Source organism: Eptatretus burgeri, chromosome 1 (assembly GCF_056783735.1).
Source record: "Eptatretus burgeri isolate ZD-2024b chromosome 1, Ebu_testis_v1, whole genome shotgun sequence".
Lineage (NCBI taxonomy): Eukaryota > Metazoa > Chordata > Myxini > Myxiniformes > Myxinidae > Eptatretus > Eptatretus burgeri.
Genome location: NC_140961.1, coordinates 136,823,964 through 136,848,034, shown reverse-complemented (window position 1 = coordinate 136,848,034; position 24,071 = coordinate 136,823,964). Strand labels below are relative to the sequence as shown.

General features: G+C 42.4%; 1 protein-coding gene across 3 annotated transcripts in view; it reads left to right on the top strand.

Moving 5' to 3' along the window:
- The window catches only part of PRPF4 (pre-mRNA splicing tri-snRNP complex factor PRPF4), a 100,513-nt gene that overhangs the window by 48,222 nt on the left and 28,220 nt on the right, over positions 1 to 24,071 (top strand). For all 3 annotated transcript variants that reach the window (XM_085899810.1, XM_085899792.1, XM_085899803.1), the window contains exons 7-13: positions 4,670 to 4,764; positions 5,090 to 5,148; positions 11,087 to 11,210; positions 12,012 to 12,101; positions 14,018 to 14,140; positions 17,345 to 17,452; positions 23,846 to 23,964. In XM_085899810.1, the coding sequence (XP_085755936.1) occupies positions 4,670 to 4,764; positions 5,090 to 5,148; positions 11,087 to 11,210; positions 12,012 to 12,101; positions 14,018 to 14,140; positions 17,345 to 17,452; positions 23,846 to 23,964 (718 nt within the window). The remainder of the gene's footprint in view (positions 1 to 4,669; positions 4,765 to 5,089; positions 5,149 to 11,086; positions 11,211 to 12,011; positions 12,102 to 14,017; positions 14,141 to 17,344; positions 17,453 to 23,845; positions 23,965 to 24,071) is intronic.

Here is a 24,071-nt window from a genome sequence, read left to right as displayed (position 1 = left end):
CAGCCGCTTTAGCCAATGGCGGCCGTCTCGCCCACCGAACGGACAATTCAGTCTCGACTTTCCGGAACAACGCCGAAAGCCAGTCACGGGTGTGCTCCAAGCGCACACCACGGCCTAGTCAACACTCTACTCGCGCGCGACAGGGTCAATCGCCAAATTATCGATATACCTAAGTATTCGTGCGGGCAGACTACCGAGAGAGCGTACCTCAACGAAGGCCTGCTTGGACACGAACCGCTTAAGCGGTTTGTTCCGTTCTGGGATAACCGAGCGGTGTATTATCGCCAGGCCTCGTTGGACCCAATTATTTTATCGGTTATTAAAAAGCCCGCTATTATTCCGAGAGCAATACGGCGGTTCAATGGGGAAAGAGGGCACGACGAACGGGTTAACATTCACACAAGGACATTTATTTATAAAACGACACATATGCAGTCATGCATTCAGGTATGCAAAACACTAACATGCACGTAAGCAGAAAAGCAATGGAATTGGTGGGAAGGGACAAGACACGAACAAGGCAAAGCACTACAACAGTCTATTATTATTCACAAGCACTTACACAGTTCTACTTGCGGGACATGGTGCCACAACATTCATTCAAATAAACAAGGAAAGCCCCCCTCAAAGGCAAGGGGGTCAGACTGGGCCCGTAGGCCTTTATTTCGTGGAGCTTGGTGGACCGAAGGAGTCCCACGAGACCGTTGCAGGTTACCTCCACCCTCGTAGTGCCTCTATGGGGCGACCCGCGATGCTCCTTCCCCACGGCAGCTAGCGTAACCGTGGTTGCACCCAGGCCTTGCCAAGCGGCCGGGTGAGTCGGGCCTCAGCCGGCGACGCGTTTAGAGGAACGAACAGGTTTTGATGCTCTTTCAAAGTTGATGCTCTTTGTAAGAATCCGTCCATTCCTCTGCGACGCTCGGACTATCCCGAAGCTCGATCACCTCAGACCATTTGGCGCTGGCTGGCGAGCTCTCTCCAGCTCTCCCCACACGAACGCGCAGGTCTGCGCGGCACAGCAGGCTCAGCCACGCTCTCCGTCTCGTGTGTCCTCCGCTCCCCTGGACTCCGCCCCGCCTGTGTTCGTCCGACTCCAGACTCTGGACTCCAGACTTCGAACTGGCGCTCTGCGCGACGTTTTATAGGGTTCGTGAGACGAGATCTGACCTCCGCTCTCTGACCTCCACAGGCCCCGCCCCTTTTTCTCCTGTGATCCGAATTCCGACGCGAAGCTTCCACAGAGCGGGCGTGCGCGAAATCACCCAAACTTGCTCGGAGAGCGGACGTGCGTGAAATCACCGTCGCTGGCGCCAACTAAGAAACCCCCGCGTCTGTTTGCAGCGACGCTGTTCGCTGGGGACTCACCGCGGCTGGTGCAAAGATTGTGGCGTTTGCGGAGATGAAGGTGAGGCAATGTTACTCGGGTGGGGGAGATGCAGTTTCGGAGATGGTGGGGAGATCTCGTCGTTATGAAAGCAGTGTGGAGAGGGTGGTTGGTGGTTGACGTGGTGGTTGGTGAGTGGCGTGGAGAAGGTGTTTGGTGGGTGGAGTTGTGGTTGGTCCAAAATAATGATATAGTAAAGAAAAACGGCTAACTCAAAGATCACAGTCTGGGCGACACGAATAAATCCCATTTAACAACGGTGGGGAAATCTAACTGAACACGGACTTATCGGCATGACTGAACTAAGGACCTCTATGGTGTTCTGTGAATTTCCACAGCCGTAACAATATTATAAGCAAGTTAGATAAAAACAATAAAAGAAAGCTGAAATCTCTTTCAGCCCCTACAGCTGTGCCTGCATCTGAGGTTAATTTTTCCTTTTGAAAAGGTGTATCATAGAGTTCCATTCCAAAAACAAACAAACAAACAAAAATAAAAAAATAATAAACCTCTTTCCAAAAGATGACCACGTGTGACTTCTTTAAGGTCACACTGACGTGAACAGAGCGACTATCCACCAGGAGCGACTCCTTGAGGAATATCTGCCTACGAGAGATTCCGATGAGAATCGTTCTACAGAGTAACCATGAAAAATATGCGTTTGCCTCATAACGTCACCAAATGACGTCATAATGTCTCAAGCTTGACATATCTCGAAAGCACTCATCGAGGTGTTCAATTTGAGGTACTACACGATATGGTTCCTAAAACCTGAAAATTTGACCTTGGGGTCAAATATGTTTGACCTCAGGCGCTAACCATGAAGGTCAAGGCCAATCGCCACCAAAAATTAATCAGCTGAGCGCCAGACCATGAACTATATTCCCATGAAGTTTGAAGACGATCCGATCAAAATTACTCAAAAAAATAAGGGTTTCGTCGACTCCCCTGATTTGCGACAAAGTGACCTTGACCTTTGACCTTGACCTTCAAAATTTTATGCGCTGAAAGGGACCTCTATAGGCCTCTGATATGCGAAGTTACAAAAATTTCCAATGATAACTGCTCTGCAGAGTGATTTATACGTGATTACAGACCAAAAAACAACAAAAAAAAAAGAACATATGAAGGTCAAGGCCAATCGCCACCAAAAATTAATCAGCTGAGCGCCAGACCATGAACTATATTCCCATGAAGTTTGAAGATGATCCGATCAAAATTACTCAAAAAATAAGGGTTTCGTCGACTCCCCTGATTTGCGACAAAGTGACCTTGACCTTTGACCTTGATCTTCAAAATTTTGTGCACTGAATGGGACCTCTATAGGCCTCTGATATGCAAAGTTACAAAAATTTCCAATGATAACTGTGCTCTGCAGAATTTTTTATACGTGATTACAGACAAACAAACAAACAAACAAAAAAAAACATACAAGCTGACTAACATATCTTGCAAAAACTTCGTTTTGGCAAGATAAGAATCCACAAAACTCATGGTCACAACTCCAAAAATGGGGCATCCTTTCAAGTCAATGGCACCTGTCGAAGAAATTCTCAATTCCTCCTGTACATTTGAGTCGTTTTATTTCGAATTGTGAACATACCCCGTCGGAGTTCATTCGTACAACTCTCAAGTGAGCGATAGCACAGACGACAAATAGTTTTGAAATTTGGTAAGATTTTCATCACATCAGAAAAAGAAACCAGAACACCTCACAAGAGTGAGGCTCGTTTCATATCATCATTTGCGACTTAATTTTGCGTTGGGCATCGCCCAGCGCATTAAAGTTAATTTTTATTTTTTTTAAAGAAAATGGGCCGAAAGCGCCGTTTCTCGGCCCAAAGGGCCGGAATCGCACTTTGGGCTCAGTTAATGCCTGGTGAATGGTCTCCAGAATATACTTGTCAAGTTTGGTTCAGTTCCGTTCACTAATAACTGAGAAATAATTTTAAGAAAATGGGCCAAAATGGGCCGTTCCTCGGCCCGAAGGGCCTGTGCATCTTTGGGCTCAATCCCTGTGCATATGTGTCTAGTATATGTCTGTCAATTTTCATCGAATTCTGTTCACGAATAATGGAGAAATAGACGTTCAAATGAACTGTACAGAAGAAAAGAGAGTACGCGAGCGGCGCTTAGACCCACTGGGTGGAAGATCCCACGGGGGTAAAAGAACAAACAAAACTTATGCACATATGGAGAATTCAGAGGAAGACAAGCAACACAGTCTTCCTCCAATTCTGTAATACATGGAAACTTAATTCTTGTATGGTATTCAGTGAGACGAGGTCTGTTCATCCTCCAAACATGCTGATGCCTCAGCTGACATATTGAGGGTTCAAGGGAGAGATCATTCACAGCTTTGTTGCAGCAGCCATCTGGTGGTCAGCTTAATTTTGAAGGGATAACGAATATTTATGACCTCAAGGTTAATAGGAGTTTTTATATAATATTCATGGATTAGAGGAGGTGAGATCGTTCAACGACGTTTTGATCATCCTCGAGACAGAATGACGTCAAGACTGCAGTCCTTTGGGTGCTAGAATGGATCACACATGGCTCTCCTTGGTCTGGAGGTCAGAAGGTCAGCTCACATTGAAAAGGCTGGGGAAAGATTTATTACCTGAAACTGACAAGAGTGTAAAAAGACATCTGGATACCTGAAGCAAACATTCCATTGAAGCGAGAATGGTGCCTCCAACCAGACTTTCAGATGCCAATATAATTGTTTTTATATATGAGAATCCCTTAATAAGCAGAATAAAATGAAATAATCGGTGATTCTATTCTACTGAATAATGATTAAAGATTATTTGGAAGGCCAATCTGTTTTTGGGAACAAGGGGTACTTTTTACTTGGCAGATTGATAATCTTCTAATACAGAAAAGAGATACAAGGTCTTTTAAAAATACAAATATATATATTATTAAAATAGATACATGGTCAAGCACATAGATGTAATAATCATGTTGTTTATGAGTACATTTCTCATTAAAGGGTTATTACAATACATTGTGTGAAATACCAAAAACATTTACTTTTTTCAAGTTGATTATTATCAATCAAGTTTAATAGGCAACATTTGTTTATTTATTCTATCACCCTCAAACTCATGATACTAATTTTTGGAGAAATTTGCATCGACACACCCAAGTGTGACTCACCCCCATTCCACGACTCATCAAATAAATAATTGTGTGCGTGCATGCTTTTCACTCCAAATTATGGGGCTGTTCAGAAGAGACTTTATGGTAATGGTCTTCTCTTCCACCTCTCTCTTACTTTAGTCCCTCAGTAACTACTGCAGTCAGATTGGTGACAGCCGGCCCATCTCATTCTGTCAGTTCAGTCCAGACTCGCAACTTCTAGCCACGGCCTCGTGGTAAGTGTCTCCACTGGGTGGAGGGGTGGGTTACTCAAAAAAAAATCATGATCCCTTTGTTTTGCTTTTTGTTTTGTTACTTGCACATGCTGTGGGCGGAGATTGGGAATTTGTTGTGCACGTTATGTGAAAAGAATGATTGTTGGAGTTTCATGACTTTGTCAAAAGAACGAAACTTAGCTGAACGAGCCATTTTCACTCGGCAGTTGAGCAGGGTGATGTCGCATAGTTCTGCATGTGGCCTGCCAGTTAACCGGTTGTGCAGATGTTTGGGTTTGAAGTGCACCGTTGGTTTTTCTTTCACTTGCGCTGATCTCTTTACCAGGAGCGGCCTGTGTAAGCTGTGGTCTGTTCCCGACTGCACGCTGATAAGGACGTTACGGGGTGAGCTCTGACTTTCTACCTCAGCCTGTTCATGACCCCGGGCACGCAAAGCGAAAAGCGGGGTTAAGCGATTGGTTCACTTTGTCTGTCTGTCTGCAGATGTCTGTTTATGACTGAGGAACTACAGTACTTGATTTCAATTGAATGTTATATTTTGAACATGTATCGGAAAACAGACCTGTAGTTTTGGAGTACTTTGGCATCGAATTTGTCCCAATCGCTCATGTTACTCCTGGCTCTGGGGGCGGGGGGGGGGGTGTTTGTGTACATGACTCTTTTAGAGCATTACACTAATTTATTTTGTTCTATATGCCAAGACCTTCAAAAAAAGTTTGGGTAACACCTCCAGATCAAGTACGTTTTCTCTGTAGGGCATCTTGGATACGCAGTTGGCTACCAGCAAACCATAATTGAACCAAAATGCCTGTATTGGGTTTAGATGGAACAAATCATTATTAAGCATCCATAAATTATTCATTTTGATTTACTTCAATTACTTATGCATTGCTTAACACATTTTAGCATGATTTATTCTCTTAACACTTGGTTCACAGTAGAAAATGACCATATTTTACGTAATTTTAGTCAAAAATAGTCAAAAATAGCTTTCAACTTGAAAGTAGCTCAAGTTTGATGGTCTCTGAATGACTTAATATTGTAAGTAGAGCTATAAAATTTGGCCAAAGTTTCATTATCAAGTTCTCTGAGCAATTCAATTTTCATATTATCACAATGGGGCTATGTGTGATGACCACAGAGCTCATTGTAAACCAAAGTCACCCCTACCCCCAAATGGCTACTTTTGCGGTATTTCATCAAATGATGATATCTCCTTAATTAAATGCCATGGAAAGTTGATTTTTTTTAATACTAAATAGAGGTTATTTACCCCAAGGTATTCATTGGTAACATTTTTGTATTTTTTAGCTGATCTAATTAGCATAATCCCAAGATTTTCCTCAAAATGACTGCCAAAATAATGAAAAGTAGACATGATTTAACATTGAAGCTTTAATTAATGGTCTAAAACAGTGATGTGCATATGCTTCAATCCTACAGAAACTATATTGAGACACTCATCTTAATTGAATGTAGGGGAACTTGGGGCACATCCACATACCCGGGCAAGGTCAAGTACCAAAAGATTTCCATATTTTATTTCTAGCCATCACACCATGTTTAGAATGATATGGGCTTTTCCTCGATAAAGGTAATACTGTGATGACAATGCTGTGAGGGTCCATTTGACCTTGACCCCATTGTTTGAGGCCAACCACAATGTAACCAAAAGATTCCATATGTTATTTCCCATTTATTCATAACACACATATGTTACTGAGCCATCAGACCATTTTTTTTTAGAAAGATGACATTTTTTTTACAAAGGGAACACTGTTGAGGATCTATTTGACCTTGAATCCTTCACTCAGGTGACCAAATGATTCCCCACATGTGATTTCCTATTAGTGTACAATACATACCAAAGCCCTCAGACCATTTTAAAGTAAATTACAGGGATATGAAAGTCTATGATGTCATTTTGGGGGATACCTGAGGTAAACTGTGATGTCACAGTGAGGTTAACTGTGATGTCACTTCTTGGCAACTGGATTTTCAAGAAAAAGAAGAGAAAACAATGCTGCAAACAAAAGGAAAGATTTTAATGTATCACCTTTGATTTTAAGTAAATATAATGGTCAAAAGTTGTAAATGAAATATCAAAGAATAATTGAATCTCTTAAAATGAAATATTTTAATCAATAATTGTGAAATCTTGATCAAAATATTTAAATTTGGAAGCAAAATGGGGGAATCCCCCAATTCTATCTGTTCCCCAAAATTAGGGAATCCCCAAATTCTATCTATAAATAGACAAATTGTCTAATGTCATAAAATTTGATCGAGAACACATAGAAATATAAATTAAATGTCAAATCATACATTTTTAAGGGGAAGGAATTGAATGGATTTGTTTCAAAGACCTTGACTTATGCTTTCAGGGTCAACTATTAGTATTCAGATATTAACTAGGCAATTTGTAAAATATAATAAAACCTGATCGAGAGCACATAGAAATATGAATTAAATGTCAAATCATCACATTTTTAAGGGTAAGGAATTGAATGGATTTGGTTTCCAATACCTTGACCTTGGCCTATGTTTTCAAGTTCAACTATTATTATGCACATATTAAATGTATCAGCTTGTCAAATCATATCGAGGATACATATGAATATGAAGAAAATGATAAATTGTACATTATCAGAAGTTGGGGAGGAATGGAATGGAAACTATCACATGTTTTCTATCTAAACAATAAAACAAAAACAGACCCCCATTAACATGAACACTTGTAACATGGGGCACAACCACAGAGGGAGTGGGAGGGAGCTATATGGAGTGGGAAGGATATTAAGTTAGAGTTTCATCTTGAATATTGTTCTGCATTCCGAATTTTCAATATTTTGGCAGCAATTTTGGAATTATTAATACGTAGATAAACTCCAAAAATGTGACCAATTAATTTCTTGTGGTCAAAAACCTATATATATATATATATATATATATATATATATATATATATATATATATATATATATATATATATATATATATATATATATATATATATATACATGTAGTATCAAAATCAACTTCCCATGCCATTTAGTTGAGTAGATATCATCATTTGATGAAATACAGTAAAAGTGGCCATTTGGGGGCAGGGTTGACTTTGGTTTACAATGAGCTTTTTTCAATATTTTGGCACAATTTTGGAATTATGCTAAGTACATAAACTACAAAAACTACAAAAATTTTATCAATGAATTCCTTGGGGTGAATAACCTATATTTAGTGCAAAAAAAAAAATCAACTTTCCATGCCATTTAGTTGAGGAGATATCATCATTTGATGAAATGCCGTAAAAGTAGCCATTTGGGGGTAGGGGTGACTTTGGTTTACAATGAGCTCTGTGGTCATCACACATAGCCCCATTGTGATAATATGAAAATTGAATTGCTCAGAGAACTTGATAATGAAACTTTTGGCCAAATTTTATAGCTCTGCTTACAATATTAAGTCATTCAGAGACCATCAAACTTTGAGCGACTTTCAAGTTGAAAGCTATTTTTTTGACTAAAATTACGTCAAATATGGTCATTTTCTACTGTGAACCAAGTTTTAAGAGAATAAATCATGCTAAAATGTGTTAAGCAATGCATAAGTAATTGAAGTAAATCAAAATTTATAATTATTTTTGGATGTTTACTAATGATTGATTCCATCGAAGCCCAATATGGGCATTTTCGTTCAATTATAGTTTGCTGGTAGCCAACTGCAAATCCAAGATGGACCCTACAGAGAAAATGTACTTGATCTGGAGGTGTTACCCAAATTTTTTTTGCAGGTCTTGGCATATAGAACAAAAAAAAATAGGGTGACGCTCTAAAAGAGCCATGTACACAAACACCCCCCCCCCCCCAGAGCCTATACTATGTGCAGAGAGGAGTGAGATAATTCAATTTATTCTGTCTGCCTGTGGCAGTTGTGGAAGAAATCTCGGTCTTCACTGAAGGTTCTTTCTCAACAAGTTTAATATAACATAGCTCAATCTTTATTCTCCATGCATGAAGAGAGATACAGACCAAAAACTGCATGAATCTCTTTACCTGGGAGCACAGTTAGAGCCTTTTTATACACTCAAGCAATGAGGATGCTGTATAAACCAGCTAAGAAGGTGAAAAAAAGCACAAAATACATCTGACGGTAAAAAACATTAATTACCTCCACCACCGAAGGTGGAAGGAGGTTGTGTTTTCATCCCTTTCTGTCTGTTTGTTTGTTTGTGGGCAGGATATCTCAAAAAGTTATGGACAAATTCAGGTGAAATTTGGTGGATAGGTTCGGTGTGTGTGTGTGTGTGTGTGTGTGTGTGTGTGTGTGTGTGTGTGTGTGTGTGTGTGTGTGTGTGTGTGTGTGTGTGTGTGTGTGTGTGCGTCAAGGACGAACTGATTAGATTTTGGTGAAGAGCTGGATCCGGCTATACAAATTTTTAAGTGATTCTTCACCATTGAGAGTTGGGGCCAAAAACGATATATCGCATATCTCAAAAAGTTGTGTACGGATTCGGATGAAATTTGGTGGACAGGTTGGGTGTGTGACGAGGAAGTATTGATTCAGTTTTGGTGAAGATCTGGATCCGATCATTTTTTTTTTTAAGTGATTCTTCACCTTTGAGAAAGAGGGCTAAACCACTAATATAGCACGATGTCTCAAAAAATTGTGGATGGATTCGGATTAAACTTGGTGGACATGTTGAGTGTGTGACCACGACGAATTGATTCGATTTTAGTGACAATCCTAATCTGGATACGAGAGTTATTTAGTTTTTGAAGTGATTCTTCACCATTGAGAGATAGGGCCGAAAACAATATCTCGCATGATATTTCAAAAATGTATTGGGCCAGATATGGTCTCCTGGATCAGGCATTGTGTGGCTGATGTATGCACTCCACCGATTGCCCTTCGAGTTTATGGTTGCTTTCGTGACCGATGACCAGTCCGAGCTGCCGTCTGGTGTTTGTGTTTACATTCCTCGATCTAGTGTAGAGGTCTGTGGCTATGAATCTTTTCAAGGTCTTACATAACTTTCATGTGCCTGTACAAGTCCAACAGTTCACCGAAACAACTTTGCCAAGCCTGTTCCTTGAGCCCCTTGGACAAGAGCCCCCACTCACTTCATCCTTATCAGTACATTCCAATCGACAACACATTTCGGCTGAAGGCTGCCAGGCAATAAACTGCCTTTTATTTAATTCCCGTCACTTTGTATCACAGCAGAGTTAACTGAATGTGTAACATCTGCAGGGATACAAGTTGAGTCAAGCAATGTAAGAACAAAGGAAAAGTACAAATAGGTAAGATACTGTGGGTGTTAAAATAAGATTGCCCTTCTGGGGCAATCTTGAGTCAAGACCAAAACCCAGCCTTCGGGGGAAGTCCAGAGAACCAGATAGACCAATTGGGTCCAGAGGTCCAGCAGGTCCGGTACAACCAGCAGCGTGAGGAGCTCCGCTTAGCTTAGCAGTGCTCGTGCTTGTACAAAATATTACGGCATTACCATACGGCAAAAAAAAAAATGTCCTTGCTTCTCAAGACCTTACGGGTTATGGTGTTCCATTAACTTTCTAGTTTTCTGATGTCATTGCCGCGGTCGGGTGACCGTTGCAGGATGAGTCTTTAAGATAATTTCTCCACTCGTAAAGCACTTTACCTACTGTATAACCATGCTCATATCAACAGTTGGGTGACCAGATACTTTTTTTTTTTTCGCTCACCTGGAACTCTTCTTCAGGGGAACTTATGGGATGGCGCGTCGTCCATCCGTAAATACCTCTTCTACGAAACTATTGATGGGATTGTGACCGGCCTTGGCTGAAATATTTGTTATGTTGCAACTCAGGTTTGTTCATGGCATTAAAAAGTCGGGGCCTTTGGGGGTCTACCAGGGGTCAAAGTAGGTCCAGGTTTGGCCCCCATCCCAAAATATGTATTTGCTCTCTTTTAAACTACACACACAATTTCGATGAAGCTTAACCACAACCTTCATCACCCGTGATGCACCAAAGTGTCCAATCGGGATATGAGGTTGGGAAATGTCCTTTCGGGAGGAACTTTGTTACCTTCTTACACAGCATACCTGAAAATAAATAGATTTTATTGTACTCTGCACGAACTCTTGCACATTGGTAATAATTTCTGGAAATACACTGAAAAGTTCAAGTTGAAGAAGTTGTGTCTGATAAGATTTGTACCGATGATTAGACACGTGCATGAGAACTCTTCTTTAGCCAGTCAATATAACTCATTTCTGTCCTCAAATTTAAGGCAGGTGCCTACGTGCTTTTGTCTGAGCCAAAACTCCCACTGTTTGTAGGCCACAATCAGAACGTGGGTGCAATTGTATTCCATCCGAAGGCCACAGTCGGCCTTGACCCAGCTGCCTGTAATCTGGCCTCATGTGCTGGAGATGGCTCAGTAAAGCTGTGGAACCTCAAGAGGTGAGTCTCGGCGTACTTGTACTTGTACTGCATGCTCTTGCCCTTTTCCTTTCCGAAATGTATATAGCCAGGCCCATGTCCACTGCAAAGAAAGGCACTATCGAATGATTCAGTTTTACTCGATCGATATTTCATTAACGTCATAACATTCGCCCGAAAAATAAGTACTTTCTTCCCTCGAGGAAGTACGTGCTTCCAACTATTTTAAAACCGCAATTATTTGGCTGCTTTCAACAGTGCCCCCATAAGGTGGCATCATCCTGCCACTTTGGGGTGCGAGAACTTGCAAATGTATTCCCTTGTACGTTAACTGCCATCCCGATGTTTCACAAGCAGGGCAATTCATCAATGTGTGGTGCTGCCCCTCGGATGGACGTTAAACTGGGCGTCCCGTCTGCCGACATTCGTTTTTGGACGTTAAATATCCCATGATGTCCTGCGCGAAGAGTCGGCGAGCTATCGCCGGCACCCTGAACAAATTACAAATTCTTGCCCTAACCTCCAGAGACACTGCATCAGCAGAGAAGAAGAAGCAGCAAAAAGTTTTGCGCACACGCACACGCACACCCCGCTTGGAGTCCATGTGGCACTATTTTGTTCTCCAGGAATGATGTTTCCGTATAAACTGGTATGGTGCAGTTGATGCAACACACTGGTCCCGCAGTCTATGTGCATTTGTATGTGCAAGTCACCTTTGTCTGGTTTTAACAACCCACCTGCTGTGTGTTTGCAGTTATATGTGAAGCGTGAACAGTGTTTAAAATCAGAACTGTTTAAGTTTTGAGCAGAGTGTTTCTGCAGCGATGAACCTGTGGCTGACATCGAGGGGCACACGGCACGTGTGGCACGTCTAGCGTATCACCCATCTGGACGCTTCTTGGGAACCACATGGTGAGTCGTGCACGTTGCGATAATACGCAGCACTTCGGAGATATTTTGAAAGATTATCAAGGGATTAAACATTACAGTTGGTGTGTTCGTTTCTCTCTGAATGGCTTCCTCATTGATGGTGGTTAAGATCCCACATTTAGTCTGTTTGTCCATCTTCTCGTAACGTCCTTTCGTTAAAAATACACCGACGTTTCGTAATCTTTTTTTTTATTTTTATTTTTTGCCCACACGATGAAACTAGAAAGAGCGACCGGACATTGCAGGATCTCACGAGGACTTGTCTTGTGTTGTGTGCAAATTACGCATCGACGGTGTCGGTTTACGTTAACACAGCGGACAAACGGACCTTTTTGGTTTCGTTGTATGGATTCATGTTCCAATCGTGTTTGTCCTGTTACACCCCAGTTTAGATCAGGGGATGCGTTCCTGAAGAGATTACGAAAATCGAAGCAGTTTTTCTCATCAGAATTAATGGAATAGGTTGAGGATGCGTTCCTCACATTGACATTTCATTTATTATATTTCGCCTCTAACTGATGATATTACCCTTTTTTGAATGACTAGTGCGGGCCCATACGTGCGTGGCCGTACGTGGGAAGAAAAAAAAAAACTTTCAAACCGCATGCCAGAAACAACCGCACAGGCCCTTCCTTCACTCTCGCGTGCCCGTACGTGCGTGGCTATACGTGCAAAAAAAAAAGAAGAAGAAATAAATAAATAAGGAATTGTGACGGCAATCGTGACATCATAGCACCGTGTCCTGTCATTGGTTTGGTAAATAAATGGCCATAACTTGGGAGCCACTTGTCCGATTAATAACAAACCTTGAAAAGGCGCATCCACAGGGCCCCAGCAATATACCTGGCAAGTTTCAATTAGATCGGATCAGTGGTTGTCAAGAAACAGCGGTCACACACACACACACACACACACACACGGAATTATAGATGACAGTTATAATCGAGTACGTATATGCATTCAAATAAAGAATAAAACAATTACCAGACATCTTCAAATAAAAATGAACCTCTTCCGGAAGCGGTACCTCTTCTTCCTCCTCCTTCTTCAATGAACAGTGTCATTTTTATGTTTCCTGGAAGGAGGCATTTAGCGTTTCGTCTTGGTGTCTGTGATGTCCCTCTTTTTGAAAAATAAATAATGTTTGTTTTCATTAATGGGACATAATTTCAAATGCTATCAATTGGCGAATATTACGAGTTGAATATACCAGGAACCATCCATGAGCAATCCCCGATCACAGCCCTCGAGTTACAGATGGTACACATCGTAGTCGGAGGAAAACTTAATAACCAGGCAACTTCGACGGCGCGTTCAACAGTATCCATTCGACAAACATCTAATTTCAATTCTAAGGTAACACTTTTACAATGCCTCTTCGCCAATCTACAGCACAGTACATTTCTTTATGTGCGAAGCAACGTACAGTCGTCCTTGCAGCGATTTTGCGATCTCCAGATTTGGAACTTTAGGGACGCATTCTGGCGTCTTTATCAGTCTTGTAAGTTCTGAAAACGTTTGGGAATTTAAGGTCTGGCTTTTAAAGCGAGGGAAGTCGCATCGTGGTATTAATTAAAAGGGCAGACGTAAATCAGGGTCTTACTGTGTACGTACTTTTATAGACGTGCTCGCATTGTAATCGTACATACTTCAAAGAGGTACTTGGGTGAAAAAGATAACGTGTAATACTGGCTACCGCCAGGTGGCGTTTGTGGCCTATGTTGTCACATTGTGTGCAGACAGACAAACAAATGGTACTCAAGTTCAATACCCTCTCCTCTGGCGAGGGTAATAACACAATTTAACTCCAGGTGTGTGTGTGTGTGTGTGTGTGTGTGTGTGTGTGTGTGTGTGTGTGTGTGTGTGTGTGTGTGTGTGTGTGTGTGTGTGTGTGTCAGCTATGACTCCTCGTGGCGGCTGTGGGACCTGGAGGCACAGGAGGAAATATTGCATCAAGAGGGGCATAGTAAAGCGGTCTACGACATCGCCTTTCATGGAGATGGCTCCCTCGCCGCTACCAGGTAAATGATACTTCTCGTGACAAGAACACGAATCTTGCTTGCAGAGTAAAAAGGAAAGAAATGTTCATTGAATTTATCAACGAGTACTCTAATTGATCTTTCTTGTCCTGTGTAATCTCGAGCTGATTTACTTTGGTAATGGGATTTCTGATGACTCACTTCAATGCAAGGTTATATTTTGAGGAATATGTTGATTATTACCTCTGCCACCAAAGGTGAAGGAGGTTATGGTTTCACCCCTTTTCTGTCTTGTCTGTTTGTCTTCTTTTGCTGTGTACAGGATATCTTAAAAAGTTGTCGATGGATCTGGATGAAATTTTGTGGACAGGTTGGGCGTGTGACGAGGACAAACTGATTAGATTTTGGTGAAGATCCAAATCCAGATCTGGATGCGAGAGTTATTTAATTTCTCAAAGTGATTCTTCAACATTGAGAGATCGGGCCAAATACGATCTAGTACTGTATAGCATGATATTTCAAAAATGTATTGGGCCCGACATGTTCTCATGGATCAGGCATTTCGTGGCGGAGGTATGTGCTCCACCGAGTGCCCTTCGAGTTTTCATGTCATGATTTTTTTCCTTCTCAACAAACTGATAAACTTTACAGGGAGCCCAAACACTCAGACCACCTCTGCGCTAACCTATCCCTTGATACCCTCCAAAATAGACATAATGTCTTTTTCCGATTTCCAAATTATAAAGTAGGTAAATTTGCGATTAATGGTTGACACCTCCTCCTTCTTTTGATTGGCCATGACATTACACACAGAAACAGACCACCAGATCCGTACTGTGTACAGGTGACACCGCAGTACAAGTCAGTTCAAACGGCGAATAAATTTCGATTTTCCACAAGTATGCCGAATCGATGCGTCCTTGGTGGTTGTATAGTAATGCAAACCAAGATCGTTTCTTGCTACACCAATGACTGAAAGACCCGAAGCTGGCAGCAATTGGACGAGGTTTGTCCACAGATCAGTTTCAACATACTGAGAACCTTCGGTGTTGCTAATGACGGTGGAATCGGAATCGGTATCGGTATCGGAATCGGAGCTCGACATGCACTGTTTCTCTATATGCAAGCCGCCGTCCGGATCTAGGTGGGTTCAATGCGTGTGACGTCACTGGCAAAATTGAAAATCGACACTCCAGGGCTTTTTTATTTTTTCGACACTTTGTGATTAAAATTTTTTCCCTTCTAATTAGACCGTGATTAACGATTTTCAATGTTTTTGTCAGCAAAAAATAAATTGCATTTGGATTCCCCCTTTAACCGCGTTTCTGACTGGAGGGAAGCGTTTAGATAAAAACACAGAGCCAGAACATTCTATATCTCCACAAGATTGTCAACGACATGCCATTTTTCTTGGATCTATCCAGAGCAAGATGCTTTATGTAAGATGGGTGACCATCACAATGTGCCAATACTCTTCAAACTGATTGTACGGCTTAAGTTTGAAGTTTGCACTACCCTGTTAAAGATGACTGCAGTTATTTTTCACCAGCAAATACCACCCGTCGCTTCGCTGATGGGAATATTAAGGGGGGGAGGAAATAAGGAGGGAGACCCCGAGGAGGGGTGGGGGAGTGAGGAGGGGAGGGAAAGGGAAGGCAGCGTGAGGGGAGGGGAGGGTTTGTCCAGAGATGACCACTGTCTGGACACGTTTGGAGATAACCATCATCCAGATCCATCTGGACATGACACATTTTAGAGGATTACATTTAAAAAGTTGCAAATATGAATCACTTTCTCTACAGACCATCAGTAAGGTCATGGAATCCATCATCGCAGTCGACGTAAAACCATTCCTTTTCTCCAACAGCCTCGTCTCAGATCATCAATTTGGATTCAGGCCAATGGGCAAGTGGCAGCGCAAGGTCACAGGGTTATAAAAGATTGAGGTGGGGGTGGACAGTTCATTTGGCAGTTTTGTTCAGAGTGTGGAAGTTCGGAGCCAAGACAGTCGAGTTGAGAAAGTTTAGCTGAAAGCTCCCAATGCACGAGCTAAATGACGGAGATATTTAATGACACTCGGAGCGTCGGGAAAGAAGCTTGTGCTGCGTTGGCTGGTCGCCCAAGCTTGGGCCACATCTCTATCTCTATCTCTATCTCTATCTCTATCTCTATCTCTATCTCTATCTCTATCTCTATCTCTATCTCTATCTCTATCTCTATCTCTATCTCTATCTCTATCTCTATCTCTATCTCTATCTCTATCTCTATCTCTATCTCTATCTCTATCTCTATCTCTTTCTCTTTCTCTTTCTCTTTCTCTTTCTCTTTCTCTTTCTCTTTCTCTTTCTCGTTCTCGTTCTCGTTCTCGTTCTCGTTCTCTTTCTCTTTCTCTTTCTCTTTCTCTTTCTCTTTCTCTTTCTCTTTCTCTTTCTCTTTCTCTTTCTCTTTCTCTTTCTCTTTCTCTTTCTCTTTCTCTTTCTCTTTCTCTTTCTCTTTCTCTTTCTCTTTCTCTTTCTCTTTCTCTTTCTCTTTCTCTTTCTCTTTCTCTTTCTCTTTCTCTTTCTCTTTCTCTTTCTCTTTCTCTTTCTCTTTCTCTTTCTCTTTCTCTTTCTCTTTCTCTTTCTCTTTCTCTTTCTCTTTCTCTTTCTCTTTCTCTTTCTCTTTCTCTTTCTCTTTCTCTTTCTCTTTCTCTTTCCCAATTAACACTCCAAATTCAAACTATAAGGAAAAAAATGAAATGCAATACAACAATGTGGTTTGCTGCATGTGAAAGAACATTTCTCAAAAGTTTTATTGTTGGGATTTGTCAATATCATCATCCGAATCTGATTGGAGTAATGGGGACAACTCGGGAAGGGTTAAAGTGGTTAAAAATTAATCGTCGTCTCGGGGTTATAGGGGGTGAAGGGTCGGGAGGACCTCAGTTGTCACCACGAAAATGTGCATCGTGTGTATATATATATATATATATATATATATATATATATATATATATATATATATATATATATATACATACATACATACATATAGTGCCACCTGGTGAAAGCCGGTGCCACAAGTCAGAATAAAATATGACAATTCTCTGCTTGAAATCCAGATGTCATAGAAATGGGCGAATTCTGTAAGTACCGGTTCTTTGCTTGTGTCGTGTCATCAAATTTTCAAGATTATCGTTAAACAGAGTGTGGTTGTGATGGAGATTTGTTTTTCTCTGTTTATCCATTAAATACTTCATCCGTGCAGTGGCCTCGATGCTTTTGCTCGTGTTTGGGACCTTCGTACTGGCCGTTGCATCATGTTCATGGAGGGTCACCTGAAGGAGATTTTCAGCATCGACTTCTCACCAAATGGGTATGCATGACACCTCAATTCCATTTACAAGACCTTTGCTTGTTTTCAAATGGAATGTGCTTATTTTGGGGTTGGACTTCCTGATGTTCAATGCCAAGGCTCATGGAGGAACTAGACCATATGATGGATCAGGGTGTAACAGAACAAAAGGAACAGCAGGGAGAAACACCAACAACAGAGTTGAAGGACAATATAGAGGGAGAGGAGGAGAAATAAGGGATATGGAGACGAATCGGAGCTATGGGAGGATACACGGGGTGACCTAAAGGGACACAGAAGCAAGCTTTCAGGAAGGAAAAACTTGAGACTTGGAAATGTTGAGCATGGGGAGAGTTAATGGGGGTAGAGAAGGAGATTATCTGAGATGGTGGTGAACTGTTGTCTTGAAGACCTGGAGGGGAGAGTGGGATTGAAGAGATTGTGGAAGTTAGTTCCACGGGTGGGAAAAAAAAAAAAGAGGAACAAATGAGTCAGTATAAGACAGAGACCACCGACCTGTCTGCAATGGGAAAGTGATAGGCCCATGTACTCGGCTTCAACACAGGAGATTCCAGTGATCTTGAAAGCTTTGGTTTCCATGGCGTAAAGCTGAACAAGTTGAGACAGAGGTGCCACCCCAGAAGGGAGGGCAATCCTCAATCGTACTGTGGATGAAAGCCTTGAAGGTGGATAGGAGTACAGGTTTTCAAAGGAAGGACTTTGTATGATGGACGATGCCTAGTTGGCAGCTGGCTTTGGAGACTATCTTTGAAATGTGCTTTGCACAAATAAGGTTGTGGCTGATAGTTGGACCCAAGAGTTTGAGTGACTGAACCTCTTAAAGAATATTGTTAAGAAAGTAGATTGGGGGAGGGGGGTTGCCAGACGGTCCTTTTGGAGAGAGAGATAGTGAGTGTGAGATTTGTCAGGATTTATTTATTTTGGTATACATAGTCGAGGCCTGTGTTAGAGCGAGTGCACTAAACGGATCAGGACGTAACGGACAAAAACAGGACGCAAAACGCGCATCACGCATGCATGCGATGGACAAGATGGATACAGAAGGAAACTCCAAGAAGGGAAAACTAGAAAATTGAGAGGAGGGATTTGTGTGGGGTTAACGAAGGTAGAAAAGATCATGGTTTTGGATTGGGGATGATCTGAGATGGTGGTTAACACGTTGAAAGACATATTCCAAGTGTTTGACCAGCTTGTGATATATACATATATATATATATATATATATATATATATATATATATATATATATATATATATATATATATATATATTTTAATCAAGCTCTAAAGAGAGGGAAGAGGCCGCAAGCTCAGCAGTAGGTGGAGTCAATGAGCAAATAGATAAAAGAGGATTTTCCAAAGCATCAGAGAGATCGTTGATGAAGATTAGGAACAGGACTGGGCCCAGAACACAACCTTGGGGGCACTCCAGCCTTGACAGTTTGAAAGCACGTTGCCAAATTTTCCCAAAGCATGACCCACCTGAGTAGCCAAGTAATTTTCCACAGCCAATCTTCAATGAGACTGAAAACAAACATCTGAAAAAAATCGTCAATTTTCATCCGATTGACTTGAGAATTAAACAGCATTTGCATCGTGTGTTACTGAAATGGGAAACCAACTATTTTTTGAGATCAGGAGGTCAAACGTCTAAAATCATCAATTTAAATCTGAAAAATAATCAATTTTCATCTGGTTGACCTGAGCCTGGATTAAGATTGTCAATTTTAATTTGAATGAAATGTGCAATTTCATGTATCCATGGCAACCTTTGGAGAGGGGGGGTGGATTTTGCAAATATTGTGCTCTGCATGACGTCTTTTAGTGGGGCAGATAAAAGCAATTTTTGAGAGGAATCGTGCAAATGATGATACAAGCATCAAATTTGGCACATTTGTTCTCCAGGGGATTCTAATCAAATCTGCCTGATTGGCCATTTGAAAATCCAAATTCAGTAACGATCCTCAAAAGAGCCCTCAGAAAAAACTTTGACCTTCACACCTTGTTCCACGATTCGTGACTGCCCTTACCGAAATGCAGGTGGATACTTCAAGACCTGGAAGTACTCTGTTGCACCTTTTGAAAGCTGCATATGGAGACAACACACACACACACACACACACACACACACACACACACACACACACACACACACACACACACACACACACACACACACACACACACACACACACACACACACTTTAGAGACCTGGGGTGGGAGTATTTAAAACCCATGCTATCTACCTGGCAAAGATCTGCCTGCATTCATGCATGTTCGTACATGCAGCGACCTTTGCACCCTCCGGTCGGCTCACTCCGAATGCGACTCGTACATGCTACAGTCCCCTCAATAGAGGGGGGAGGGGAGATATATATATATATATATATATATATATATATATATATATATATATATATATATATATATATATATATATATATATATATATATATATATATATATATATATATATATATATATATATATATATAGGATAAAGGTGAGAGAGGGGAAGGGATTCCAGCAGATGATACGTCCATTTTAATGTCCATCCAAGAGATGGCAGACACATTAATGAATCACCTTGTCTGTGAAACACCCGGATGATAGTTTATAACTGGGTCGGGATTCAAACCCAGGCAAGACAGCTTCGGATGAGCATGCATATCGCTCAGCTCTCTTGCCGTGATGTGGCGATTCATTACTTCATAACGACAGAAAACATTTTTTTTTTACTCATCATGATCATATAATTTATTTTGCCTTCCTACTTCCGGTATCGAACCATGGTATCACCATTGATTGAAGCTTGAAGAACACGTGCCAAGTGGCTTCACCAAGCAATCCATAAAACGGTTGAAGAAACTTTAAAAAACGAAACGTTTAATCTTTATTTGTATTTATCGGTGCCGAAGTGACAGGTCGTATAATGGAAGAACGTGCAAAAAGTGGAAACGTCGTATAAAATAAAATTTCACATTTTCAGCGAGCCAGCCACCGCCGGTTGTACTGCAGAACAAAACGTGGCCAACGGAGGTGAGTGGCCCTTGAACTTTGTTCAAGTCGATCGATTATAGTATTCAGTGACAGTGTGAATATTGTAGCGTGCTTGCCAAGTGGCTTAAGCACTACAACAAAACTGTTGATAAGAAATGGCTCCATTGGCACGCGATTAACAATCACTGAATCGTCACATTCAACATACACCACCCGGAGATGCCTGACATGTCAAATATGTCCGAATTGGACAAATGAACACTTTTGTAGGAGTCAGAACCGCTGCTAAGTTCGATTCTTGAGCTTACGTTTTGTAATTCAGATAAGTTTAAGAGATTCTTGAGGTTATCACACGTGTGGAAATGAAATCGACCCACGAACGCTGGCGTCTCCGGGCGTTTATAAGCATTGTAATGTACCCAGCGATTCGTAGCTATGATGAACAGGCATTTGATAATATTAGTGAGGAAATAACAAATTAAAAAAAAAACTTTGTCATAAAGAAATCATTGCGACCTGTTCCAAGTCAAGGCATTCCTTGGATCTTGTGTCGATGGGTTGGTGTGGTGCTCGCGCAGGCACGATGGGCTGAAGGGCCTCCACCTGTGCTGGATTTCCTTGTTATCGTTGAGCAGGTCAAAAAACATGTTGGCTTCAGACCACAGTTGGGTAACACAGGATACGCCTCGAGACCTCAGAGAGTGAGGTTGCCAAGGATCACCTGATGAAGGATATTGTTGCAGATTCCGCGCCCGCCGGCGTGCGGCCACGTAACTCGAATCGCGGCACGTCGCCCACCAGACGGACAATCCAGTCGTGACCCTCTCGGACTAACGCCGGGAACCAGTCACGGGTGGACCTTTCGGTCTCACCGCGATCGAGCCAATCAGCCCCCGCGTGGGATAGGGTTGCTCGCCAAATTCGAACTACCTAAGTACCCACGCGGAGGGTAGACCGGGCGATCGCACCTCGCCGCAGGTCGACTTCGGACACGGGCCACTTAAGCGACCCGTTCCGTACTATCAGAATAACCGAGCGGTGTTATCGTCGACCTCGACGGTTCGATTAATTATCGGGCGTATTCAGCCCACTACCAACCCTTTACGTGAAGCAAGATGAGGGTTCAATGGGGGAAAAGACGAAGCGAAGCGGGAGAAGAGTTCAACAATAAAGCACATTTATTCGCGGCACACGGGAAGCACACAAATACAATTCCACCAAATGCACACAAAAAAAAGAAAACACAATTCCATTTACACAAAAAGCAAATATAAAAGCGAAAACAATGCAGAGCTAATACCGACTACCGAGCACACGGCAACACTTATACAATTCTACTTCACAGACGGCGCCGACAACACATACCCAAAACCAAGGAAAGAATATCCTCAAGAATGAGGCGGGCCTGAGGCCGAGACCGGGTCGGGCCTACCCGTCTGGTGATGAGACGCGGAGCGGCGATGGCCCCGCAACCCGCGGGCCTCGTGGACGGTGTCTGGTAGGGGGTGGGAACGGGGCCCCCTTGGTCGCACTATCTCAGCGCGGGGGGAAACAGGAGGGGGTTGCTGATACTCGGGGTATAGAGGATCTTTATTATCCCTGGTGTGCGTCTCCACCTCGGCCAGGTCGCGCTGCCGGCCTCCCTCGGGCGTGCAGCTCCTGGCACCGACGCGAGCACCCCCTCGTCCGACTCTCTTCAGCTTCTCCAGCCACTGCAGGCTTCGGGCTCCAGACTTCCACACTCGTCCCCTCCGTTCCGACTCCTTCTCGTTCTCGTTCTCCTTCTCGTTCTCGTTCTCCTTTTCGTTCTCGTTCTCCCTTTCGTTCTCGTTCTCCTTCTCGTTCTCGTTCTCGTTCTCGTTTTCGTTCTCCTTCTTGTTCTCGTTCTCTCTCTCGTTCTCCTCCTTCTCGTTCTCCTCCTTCTGACTGACGAACACCGTCCTTTTATCCCCCCGTAACTTCGCCTTTGACCCCCTCCCTTTGACCTTTCACCTCGCTCCCCATTGGCCCGAGAAAAAGTGGGCGTGAAGGCTTTTTGATCCACAAATTTGCATATATCGATCGTTCTGGAGGCGGGGCCAAATCGCCCCTCGCTCACCGATTGGACGGCAAAAAGTGGGCGTGTGTCGTTTTTGATCCGTTTTTGAAGCACAAAATCCGTGATTTTGTACACGCTGTTCAACGTGCGCCCTGCACGAGTCCAACACCGGTACCCACAGCGGGGCAAGAACGGTGGCGATGCTACGGTTGCGAGGTGTGACGTGAAGGTCGTGGCGGTTGTGGTGAAGCGGTGGTTGTGGTCGGTGGTTGATGTTGTGGTTGTGATGGTAATCATGGCGGTTGGTCCAAAATAAAGATAGTAAAAGAAAAACGGCTATCCTGAAGAGTCGCAGCACGTATAAATGACATGTATTCCCACTAGACAACGGGTTTGGGCCTAACTACACATGCACTTACCGAGATACCTCACCTAAGGGACCTGAATGGTGGTTTGCGAATCTGGTAACCACAACAATATAATTAATTAAAGCCGTTCATTATCCACAAAAGGGAAGTTTTAATTAACCTAAACCCCCAATTTTCTCTCGTGCACTTCCTTGGAGTTACCTTGGTATGCATGCAAAGTTCCAGGCTGCTAGGTTTCCTCGCTTTGGCGTTGTGGAGGACACACACACACACACACACACACACACTTATTATTATAGATTGTGTATCAATGCAAAACATGATGCTTTCACAGCTTTCAGAGCACCTGTGAAAGAACCTGTTCTTTCATCCTTATTTTCAAAGAAACATATTTAAAAGCCGTTTTGGTTTTGAAATCTTCCTGCTTTCCTTTGCAAGACTTTCTTGACACATAAACCACTTTGGTGCTGAATCGTTTTTGGGCACACAAGCCAGAAAGCCCAACTTACAGTGATTATCATCCTGTATTTTATTTCATTTTTTTTTTTTTTCCATGGTCTTGGATAGCTAGTTCCTCCTTGTTTTCAAAAGTTGCTCATTTCACCAAATCTGTTGCATCTTTCAAAACAAACGCGAGCAGCATAACGGAGCCACGCTCTGGTGAGGCGGCATTCAGTCGATGCATGTTGGGCTTTCTGCAGTATTATGATTGATTCCCATTTTACGTCGAGTAATGCTCTCGTCTCTATCAAATGCGTTTCGGATTGTAACATTAAAAAATAATAATAATAATAATAATAATGAAACATTTTGCTTTATTGTACAACAGGTGGGGTAGGAGCTAGTTTTTGACGTTAGGCCTCATCCCATATTCAGGGAAATGAGGAGGAAGACGAAGACGAACCTGTCTTCTGCGATCGACCTCTTGCAACTCACCAGTTTTGGAACCCACTGTTTGAAAGCAAATTTATTCCCGTTTTCCTGCAGGTATCATGTGGCCACAGGCAGTGCAGACAACAGCTGTAAGATTTGGGATCTGCGCAGCCGTACCTGCTCGTACACCATTCCTGCCCATCATAACCTGCTCTCCAAAGTGAAGTTTCAGCGTAAGTGTGATGTCTGGCAAAGGCTTTCCAACTGCTTCATTTCCCATCACATCCACAATTGGCATGCGCTAAGACTCTGGTTGGTAATTGTGCTGTGCAGTATTAGC